This window comes from Vipera berus (genome assembly GCF_964194415.1).
Source record: "Vipera berus genome assembly, chromosome: 2".
Taxonomy (NCBI): domain Eukaryota; kingdom Metazoa; phylum Chordata; class Lepidosauria; order Squamata; family Viperidae; genus Vipera; species Vipera berus.
Window position 1 is genome coordinate 235,851,451 of NC_138203.1, and position 11,344 is coordinate 235,862,794.

The 11,344-nt window shown below is 37.0% G+C and overlaps 1 protein-coding gene across 1 annotated transcript in view; it reads left to right on the plus strand.

Annotated features, from left to right (window-relative positions):
* Positions 1-10,995, plus strand: part of MGLL (monoglyceride lipase) — a 114,442-nt gene extending 103,447 nt beyond the window's left edge. Inside the window, exons 7-8 of the mRNA XM_081317742.1 lie at positions 2,604-2,819; positions 5,584-10,995. Of these exons, the coding sequence (XP_081173868.1) occupies positions 2,604-2,819; positions 5,584-5,718 (351 nt within the window). The 3' untranslated portion in view covers positions 5,719-10,995. The remainder of the gene's footprint in view (positions 1-2,603; positions 2,820-5,583) is intronic.
* Positions 10,996-11,344: the final 349 nt, after the last annotated feature.

Genomic DNA, 11,344 nt, shown 5'->3' on the forward strand with positions numbered 1-11,344 from the left:
TACAGTTATTGTATCCAAGCTGAAAAAACAAGGTGCCTGCCAGATTGTAACAAGGAGTCATATATCTGTTTGCTGTCATCTAGTGGTAGCCCAGATTTTTATAGTGTAGATATAGCAATTCTATAGTTGGCAAAGTAATCAAAAACAGAAAATGTGATAATAGCAGCGAAACCACATCAACCATGTATACTTTTCTGGAAGTAAACTTGACGCAATTACCCAAAATAGAATCCAGATAGTCACAGCAGAAATCTTACTGCAAATTTCCATTTATGGGGTTACAGCAACAAAAAGAGCAGATTGAATATTAAAAGAAACTTATGTAAATAAATTAATGGATGGTAGAGTCACATTTAAAATACAGTACAGTTCTGATTATCTCATTCTTAAATATAAATATCGGGTAAATAATGGCAAATAACTACAGGTAATCCTTCATTTAGCTACCACAATTGGGACCAGCAAGTCAGCCATTAACAGAAGTGATCACTAAGTGAAACCATGCATGTGCTTATGATCTTATTTCAGCTTCGCTTTGCAGACCTTTGAAGATCATAAATGTGAGGCTTAGTTGCAAAGTTACTTTTTGTTGGCAGTCTCTGTATGAGGTTGCAGATTGATTGCAGTCACTGTACAGGGCAGTCACTAAATAAGAACTACCTGTACTGTAAATAGATTTTAAGTGAAAATTATACACTTTTGATCAGGAACACTAAGGACCTTCTGTATACAAAGCAAGGATATTACTATTAAATTATTCCATACTTCTCAATATCCTGCCTTGATGAAGAGAGAATCTGTGGTTCTGAGGTTTTTTAAAGTTATGTAAAAAAAGTTCAATGAAAAATCTGGACTGTGTTCCTTAATAGTATCCAAAAATGGGCAAATGGTGCTTAGCAAAATTAATGAATGCAGACTGAAAACTGGAAAAGAAGAAATGTAATAAAAAGAAAGATCTTTATTGCCTGCCTGCATCTCTCATTAAAATCATCATTATCCTCCACAGCCGTTCCCCAGAAGCTCTCAATTTGCAACACCTTCTGACAGTTTCAGATACGTTTGTGTTTATACCAAATCAGAGATTAAAAACCAAGTGTAATCTCTAGCTATTTTTCTTCATTTCTTTCACTTTGTCCCTTGCTTGGACAGTCATGGAATGTCATACTTGGGTCAGTAACTTTCAAAAGTGGCATGTCTGTGGAGTCTCTTGTATTTCTAGGTTTTTAAAATATCAGTATAAAATAGGGTTAGGGGTTAAGAACAAAAAAGCCCATCTCCTAGCATTTGTGGCGTTGTACTGGGGTGGTAAAGGGAGTATGTCATACCAATTTATATCATTCATTTTACTCTGTGGGAAGGGAACGTCTGTCAATTCAACCACCCACTCCTTTGTGATTTTTTTTTCCTTTCAAGAGTGCTTCAACTGCTTCCTTTTAGTAAAGGAAACTGCTTGGAGCTATGTTGCCTCTGTGTGTGAAATGCTGTGGCACAGCACCAAACAACTGGGCAGTTTTTAGGCTAGAGTTAGTTGCTAAGTAGCCAGAACAACCCAGCATTTTTGTTTAAATTGGAAAAGAAAAGACAAATGGATTTGGATGAAAATGTCAGAACTCCTATGAAAAATGTCAGGCTGCTGCTGCACTTTTACTGTTAGCGTAATTTTCTTTCTCCCTTGCCCCTTCCTTGACAGAGTGTGTGCAAAATAAAATCTTTCTAAACCAAATTTCTTCACTTCCTCATCAGTTGAGAAGAAAAGGGAGGGAGCAAAAGTGTATCAAATAACCTACAAGAACAAAATGTGGGTGTAATATTATGTGAACACAGCAATTCTCTTACGTTAACCTTGGTTTGGAGGAGGGAGTGACATGCCAGCAGAGTCAAGTTAGGCATTTTCTGAATGTTTGACATGCCAAGCGCAAAAGTGAATTAGAGCCTCTGTTTCATCTCTTCAAAAGAAAATTGTTCTTGGGCCAATGCCTAAAAGGTGATACTTCAGGGTTTAACTTTTCATTGTTATTAATATACCAGAAGTTGCTTATGAGAACTGATCTCTCTCATAAGCTGGTGTTAAAAGAGAAGATCTTGATAATGGCATCCTTCCAGGTAGATAGTTGGTGCAGCAGGAAGTACTGTATAATACATAATTGCAGTGCTCTAAGCATGGTGGAGAGGCCGAGACTAAACAGCATGATCTAGAGCAGAGGCGAGCAACTATGGCCCCTTTATGACTTGTGGACTTCAATTTCCAGGCTTCCTGAGCCAACATGGCTGGCTCAGGATTTCTGGGAGTTGAAGTCCACAAGTCATAAAAGGGCCACAGTTCCCTACCCCGATCTACAGAGTCAGATTCCCTCCTGCCACTTAACCAGTGGGCACTCGTCTTTTGGCCATTCACAGTCTGTGTACTGTGAATTGCTTTGACATAATTTTTTTGACAGACCTTTGAAATAAGATAAAAAAATTAAGTTTCAAATCTGAATTCAAAGGAGAAGGACATGTATCCTCTTTAAAAATGTATCTTCCAAAACGGCAGAGAAAATGCTTATCAGAAATTGATTATTTGCTGGCTAAAATGTCTGAAATGTTATTTTTACTCCCAACAGGTTGAAACTTACCGTTCAGACCCTCTGGTCTATCATGGTGGCATGAAAGTCTCCTTTGTCGTTCAGCTGCTGAATGCTATTGCCAAAATTGAGCGCTCTCTCCCTAAACTGTTTCTCCCCATCTTCGTGCTCCATGGTTCACCGGACAAACTCTGTGACATCCGAGGGTCTTACTTGTTGATGGATTCTGCCCCAAGTCAGGATAAAACATTCAAGGTTAACTTATTTCATTTTTGCAGGATCAAACAGTTTTTGTTTTTAAAAGTTGTGCTCTGTTCATTGATTCAAATGTATTAGTTCAAGCAGATTTTTTTTAAAACAAAATCTAGATTATAGACATACTTTAGCTTTTCAGGTACTGAGAAGGCCAAGATGAAATATGTTTTGGGATGCTATTCAAGTAAAACTTTCCATTTCTTCCATTCATCATAATTCAAAGCCCATTTTCCCAGGTTGATTAATCCCATTGATTTTAGCAGGACTTAAACATACATTCATTCACTCAAAAATAGAAAGTATAATGACTATTCGTAAAAATCTCACTTTTATGAAAATGCCCAGAGGAATGCCTAAAATTCAAAGAGGCAAGTTGCATTTCAGGAAGACAGAGTTAATTAATCAGTTTTCCTTAGCACATAATTTTTAAATCAGAAGTAGATATAAGGATTGCCCGAAACTACACATGGAAATAGCATAGATTAGAACAACAGCACAAAAAAAAGGATTATTTAAAATGCAGGATCCATCCTCTTGGCTATTTCAAATGTGTATTGCCAATAGACAATAACCCTTTGCCTGAAATGGTATAGAGTTTCCTGCTTGAGCAGGGGGTTGAACTAGAACAGGGGTAGGCAACCTTGTCTCTTTCATGACTCGTGGACTTCAACTCTCAGCTGGCTCAGGAATTCTGGGAGTTGAAGTCCACGAGTCATAAAAGAGCCAAGGTTGCCTACCCCTGAACTAGAAGAACTCCAAGGTCCCTTCCAACTCTTGTAATGTTCTCTGTTAGATATTTTCCAGACACTACTGGAGCAACTGGATACACTGAAAACATCACAGAGAATATATTTAGGAATTTGTTTATCTACGTAGTTATAGTTATCACCCTGTCTTTTTATATAAATCTCTTCTTATTCCCAAATTTCAAATAGAATTTATCTTTTGCTAATCCCCTCTAATAGTAAGTAAAAAATGCACCATTTTTATAATTTGGTGGAGCAGTGGGCTAATGCCTCCTTAACTAACACCAGCTGCCTGCAATTAGTGAAGGTTCGCATCCCACCAGGCTCAAGGTTGACTCAGACTTCCATCCTTCCGAGGTAGGTAAAATGAGGACCCAGATTGTTGGGGGCAATTAAGCTGACTTTGTAATAAAGCCGCTTGGGGGGGGGCGAAAGCCCTAATAAGCAGGCATATACATAGAATGAAGGCTATTGCTAAGCACATTGATTTGTGCTTCTTAGATTGTAAAGCCGCCCTGAGTCTTCAGAGAAGGGCGGGATATAAATGGGATTAAAATAATAAAAAAAATTTCCTTAGGATTTCTCTTATGTATAAAACTCTGTAAAGTGATTAGAAGTTTCCTATGCCACATCCTTTACTATTTATAAGAAATATTTATAGATTTGAGTTGGGGGAACGATGTACATTTTTAAGACAGTCTTATTTATTTATTTATTTGATTGATTGATTGATTGATTGATTGATTGATTGATTTTTATACTGCCCTTCTCCCGAAGGACTCAGGGCGGTGTACAGGGCAATAAATATCAAAACTACAAGATACAAAAGTTAAAAAACATTAAATAATTGTGCCCGATGCAATAAATTAGTTAAAATCAATGTTAAAACCCCAAACCCATCAGACCAGGCCGGCTTGTTCAAATAAATAAGTTTTTAGATCACGTCAGAAGGTACATGACAGTAGACATTTATGGATGAGTTGACTGAATTCTAACATAATAGATGAAATGTAAATTATAAAAATGGTGCATTTTTTACTTACTATTAGAGGGGATTAGCAAAAGATAAATTCTACTTGAAATTTGGGAATAAGAAGAGATTTGTATAAAAAGACAGGGTGATAACTATAACTACGTAGATAAACAAATATTAAATGTATTCTGTAGCTAAGGAACAGATTAGGTTATTTTTCATAGAGTCACTGGGGATAGAGGCTATTGTCAGTATACTGAGTAAATGGGTATTCCAGAGAGGAAATGCCAAATCAAAAGAGAAAATAATGGAGGTATTAGAAAAACAACACATCTGTGGAGGACAAAAACAGGACAAAAACACATAGATGGAAGGAATGGAAAAGAGTTGTAGATGCAACATTTTAAAAGTTGATTATCTTGTTATTATCTTTTTCTTGGTGTCTTACATGAGAGGAGGAATATACAAAACAGGCAAAATAGGGCATGAAATACTTAGTGGTGTTTCAATGAATAAAATATTTCAATAATACTATTTTATCAATCAGATATTTGAGAAATACACATATGTCTTCCAGCAATGAACAGGATTTTCTTGAGATGTTTCTAAAGTTTTATAAATATAAATGTGTATGAAAGGAACAATCTTCAGTGAAATCCCTGTATCTATGCCCCAATGTGCTAATTCATGGACACTAAAAGTATTGCAATGAAGAAATATTAAAAAGAGTTTGTGCCAAGTGCTGCTTAGCAGTGTTATATAATACATCTGAGCACTAGGGGAAAGTATGTGATTAAAATATTCTTAAGGTATTAACCCACCTTATAAGCAAAATTTACAAATACAAAAGTCAAGATTGCGCCCTAATTGAAGATAACACTTTTAAAATTGAGTTAATCAGATAGCTATAGGACAAGATGTGGCATGTTAAATGGCAAGAAAGGCATAATTGCATGTTAAAATGGCAAGAAAGGCATATATTGGAAAAATAGTCTGTCAGAAGTAATTTGCAATGTGCTTCAACTTCCTTTCTTGCATCCTGCAGGTATATGATGAAGCCTTCCATGCTCTCCACAAAGAGCTTCCTGATGTGACTACTTCTGTTTTTAAAGAAATAGAAACATGGATTGGCCAGAAAGCAGCTGAGGAAGCCCACCAATCTAAGCAAAAGCCACTCTGAAACCCTGTGTCTGGTGGTTGGGGTATACTGGGAAGGGTTCTTTTTCTTTTAACAGCCTCTCTTTGAGGGGAAAGGTCTTATAGGGGCTCCTGAATTAGCTTATTTTTTACAAGAAATTGCTGTTTTACCTGGCGTGGGGTGGGAGGAGAATGCCATGCTCCATTTAAAGCAGTTACTCTACAGAGGAAAGAGCTAGCAAGGACATTAGCGTGGACTTTACAGCTGGGAGTGCCATTGTATTAAAGGACTTTTGTCCAGTCTTTCGCCAAACCTAGTTTTTTGGTTTTCCCAAGGAGTTCCTGAGGTGCTGAGGTAATTTTTTATATTGCAATAATTTTTGGAATGTTTCAAAGTTTGGCATCTTCCACAGCATTCTATTTTTACTCTTGCCAGGTTTTAATTCTTCCCTCCCATTCTTTGAAAATTTCAAACCTTCTATTTGACAGATAGAGATAGGCTTAGGAGGCTGAGGGATTCAGAACATCTCACAACACTCAAATATATATTCCAGATAATCTGGCCAAAGGATTTCTCCCAATACAAACCCCGACAGGCCTTGAAAGAAGAGACCATTAGATGATAGAAACAGCACAGTTTTGCACTTTGAAAGGGTGTAGTTTATACTCAGACCATTAACATTTAGCCCCAGAGTTGACACCATGGAGAAATGAGAGTATGTAAAATAATGTATCTAGAAGATTTAAATGCATTGAAGAAATGCTGCTGCTTCCAGAAGCCAAATCATTTTTCAGTGCAAGAAATGTAAATACTTGGGCTGTTTTTTTGTTACCTGGGTTTCAGATAACTTAAAGTATATAACTGAAAGTTATATTTAAGAGAGAAATAATAAAAATAATATATAAAGTTTCTGTAGGTTGTTGAAAGATATCTTAAGGAGGAGTGAAGGAGTACAATATGGAATAGATATCAAGGCTGCCATTCCTTTGCCTAATAGCTTTTATGCCAGAGAACTGCCTTGTTATATACAGAAGGCCATTGCCGCTTGAAAGCTGGAAAATAAGTAAGCACTGCTTTTCCTTCATTGTCAAATTCCTGCTCCTACTCTGACTTAGATGTTGGCCAGACATTGGTGATGCTTGGAAGGCAAGGAAACCAAAGAGGAGGAAGAAAGAGTGGCCCTAAGGTAACTGTGCTGCAAGAATCTAAAGAGATACAAATAATTCTAACTCTACTGCCATCTAGAGGCTGTTTGAATTTTTGCAGCAAGTGAATGATAGGTTGAAAAAAGGGCTATTCCAGCAGCGACAGACTAAGTTCCAAATAGCACTTAATCAGCAGAGAAGGTTGCTGCTGAAAATTGTTGAGGAAAGCCAGTTATTATATAGGACGTACAGTGGAAGACTAAGATGTGCATGAAGGAATTTAATTAGGGCTTCTAGATCTTGGCAACCTTTAAAAGGCTGCAGAGAGATAGTTTTTTGAATCTCTTTGCTTCCATCTGTTGGTCATTTATAGTTTTGCAGCCTAGACATAAAGGTTTGCTGCACTTATGAATGGGACAAGGCAGCTGTGTGCAATCTCAATTTCACCTGATGTTGAAGTTTCAGCCTTAATTGTGACTAACTACTTAATAAAGAACAGCAACACTAGAAAACATGAGGGAGCTGCCCACTGTAATCACATATTTACTATGCAGCAAGTAGCATTTTCATGAGTTCTTTGGTGGAAGAAATTCTATATTACCATCTCTTGTAAAATAGTGCGTCTTTTCTTATAATCCATTTTTCTAATTGTTACTCACTACACCTTTATTGAGGGACGCGGTGGCTCAGTGAGCTGAGCTTGTCAATCAGAAGGTCGGCAGTTTGGCGGGTCAAATCCCGAGTGCCGCGTAGCAGAGTGAGCGCCTGTTACTCGTCCCAGCTTCTGCCAACCTAGCAGTTCGAAAGCATGTAAAAATGCAAGTAGAAAAATAGGGACCACTACGGTGGGAAGGTAACAGCGTTCCGTGCGCCTTTGGCTTCTAGTCATGCCGACCACATAACCACGGAGACGTCCTCGGACAAGCGCTGGCTCTTCGGCTTTGAAACGGAGATGAGCACCGGCCCCTAGAGTCGGAAACGACTAGCACGCATGTGCAGGGGAACCTTTACCTTTACCTTTTTACACCTTTATTGCATGAGACCAGTATAATTTACAGGCTGCTACTAAATCTGAATTTCCTGTGTAGAAATCTGATGCTCTACAGAACTAGGCAGCTATTTTCCCCAAGAAGCAGTAATTCTATTTTCAACCATCAGGCAGGTATTCACATGATTTTGTTGCCTGTATGTGCTTTCTGTGTAGGAAAGATGTAATATTTGAAGCATCCTTCAAGTATTACAATTGATGTGGCCAGTGTGAATTGGAAAGAAAAATATGGCCTAATGGATGCTAGGATACAACATTAGTAAAAACATGAGCTCTCCATAGTTGTTAATTACCAAAATTAAGTTGGATGAGATGAGAAGTTGGAGGAGAACGAATAATTTACTTTTCAATATATCAAAGATATATTGAATATACTCAATATATATATATATATTCAATATACCTAATTATTTGGATGTGATGGTTACTCACCCAAGAAATCAAATAAATGCTGATTTATAAGTGTGGATTCATTCATTAATTTGAAAGTCAGATTAATTGGCATGTAGTAGAGACACTAGTATCGCTAGTAAGTAACCCAAAGTTAGTTGGGGGAAAAATCAGTTTTCTAACTGGTGCTCCAATTTTTAATAAGAACTTTTTGAGGCATTGCAAAAAAAAATACTACAGACACTGGAAACCAGTGCTCACTGTAAAGACTATACTAATGATGCAGGTTTGCAGTTCTTGGAATGTTCTCTCTGGCTAATCTTCCAGTTTGGGAGTGGGAGAATCACACAGTATCATTATTAAAGGATTTTACACGAGCCCATGTAAAACACAATTTGCTCACGCAATTTGACATTCCACCTTGAAAAATAATTTTGTATTTTCATGGGCAGCTCCAAATCTATTTTTAAGGATTGTAGTTGTAGTATTAAATGGCAGCAAAATAATAATAGAAAGCTTTGCTGTTATATAGTGATCATTCTGCATTTCTGCAGTCCAGATATATTTTAATAAGTTCTACTCCTTCCTCTAGTAAAAATGCAAGTACTAGGGGCTTGATAGGGCTTGCAGAGATCTGGAGTTGATGGGCAAAATTTGGAGCCCGTGATGGTGTTACTTGCATGCCTACTCATGTGCTGAATCATATTTTGCCTTTCACATATGGATCTCTACACAGCTGTAATTCCAAATGCATTATAAGAATCTGCAAGAGAAGCTCAGTAGGAATAACAGTTGCCTGTTTTGTGCCTCTGTGTGCAAATCATCAAGGTGCCTAAAGTGACATGCCCGAATTAATTCTTGGTAGCATGGATTTTATGGATCATTCTATAGCACAAAAGAAAGGTCCTATCCACCATATATGAGAAGCTACTGTAACTTGAAAAGGAAGTCCTTTTCCCATTCTGTGAGCAGGACTAAGGACAACCAGAAGTGTCTCTTCAGAGTGTGTGTATGTAGGGAGGGGGATAGGCATTAAAAAAAGGGTAGACTATGGCTGCAACGAGTTGTATAGAAATGGAAACAAGGGTTCAAGGCAATTGTGATAGAGATTATTCCAAAGATGTACAATTTAGTTCAATTCTTAACCTGTTCAAATGTATTGGGATTTCAGCTGTAGTGAAATAAATCTAGACCAGTACTACTTATTCTGGACAGCAAACATTTTAAAAAGAAAACACCTATACGTAAGACTAGATACAACTTATACTGGTTCCTTCTTTTAGTCAGACGTTTGAAGATCAGTGCCTTTGAATAACTTTGTTGAGGGAGTATCTGCTGCAACTCCTAAGCTCTGAAGCAATATAGAAAGAAGTATTAGAAATTATATTCAGCTTTCAGCAGAGCTGTGTGGACTAGAGGATAGGTCTGAAATAAGAGGCTGAATCATAAGGAAAGTGAGAGTTACCTTTCAGTTATTTTGGAAGAGACATATTTGTTGGGGCAGTCAGAATGCTGTCCATTGTCCCAGAGTCCCTAATTCTAGGCCCCTTGTGCTTTTATCTCCCAAGAAGCTTGGGAAAGAGCAATTGATTTTTGCCAAGCAAGATCCTACCCCTACTGTATGTGAAATCTTACAGCTTTACTTTTTTAAAAAAAATAAATAAATCTAAATAATTACCATTTCTTAAGGTTGAATGTAAATATTAAAAGTGGCATTTGTTTGAAATTTAAGTTGAGATTCTCACGTAAAACTGTTGCTTTTGAAGCTGAAATTAAACTTACCAAGTATAAGCTACTTTAAATAAGGAATTGGAGAGTTTGCTATGGAAAGGGGATTTCAGACTTGTAACTTGGGGAGTGGCTAGTAGGTTGCCTCCCTAAATTTTCTTTGCCACCCTTAAATGTCAACTGGGCATATATTCAAGAAGATTTCTCTTTCTCTCTCTTTCCCCCTTCCCATCCTTTCAAGACAGTTCTGAACAGGACCACAGGCGACTTATGTTAAGACTTGCATGGGACAAAAAGAAAAATATACTAATTTGCTTTAAAGCAGCTGAAGTAATCTGGTACTGTTCTGATTTAGACTGCACAATTTCTGTTCTACCAAACGGTAGTATAGCCCATAAAGAGCTCGACATATTTTATATTTCTACAGTCCTGTAAATCTATATGTCTCTCTAATGGACCTTCATACATAGAGACAGGTGAATTGAATTTCGATAGGTAGGGTATAAGTTCTGTAGACTAAATCTACTGTAAAATCTACTTACACTGGAAGCAAAAGAGTTTATTAACAGAAGCAGCTAGAGATCTGTATGTCTGAATGCAGATAGATTCTGACGCAAGGTTAAGATTGTATTAGCTCCAAGTCACTGCTGACACACCAACAGTTTCCCCTTGAGAGCATAATTCCTCTGACAGCAATAGTTGCGTGTAACTAATGTATATCACTACTATATGCAACAAATGTGGCATGACAATTTACCTATTCATAACATGTCTGGAACCATGTTTTATAATGAGCCTGCTCTTTTTATATTAGTCACTCTATCACTTTGATGACATGACCTTATCAAGATACTTATTTTTCCAAGTAATTTCTGATTACTGTTTCTTCTTGTTTTGTTTCTGTGCTCGTTTACTCAGTACTATACACTCATATCTACACGTTTGAAATACTTGTACTTAAAGCAAGGATAATACGTATAACTTAGATACTTTTGAGGAAAAAAAATATATGAACATTAATAATAAAAAGATAAGTTTTCTGAATATGGCTTATTTGAGATTATTTATATTCATTCAATTACAGCAAGAACTTCATAAATAAAGCTTCTTACACACAAAACAATAGCCATGCATTATACCAATCTATTTTTGATACATATCCCTAAGTCTGCACCAGGCTTGCCCAGAACAGAATCCACAGGGATATTTTCTCTAACACCATGTTATGTGCTATATGGATGCTTTGGCTTCCTAGCAAAACTGTTTTGAAAAGCAGGATGGAATAATAAGGAATTGACCTGATCTGGAGAACTATAACTGCATGTTTGAAAAGAAACTCTATAAATAATGTTCAACT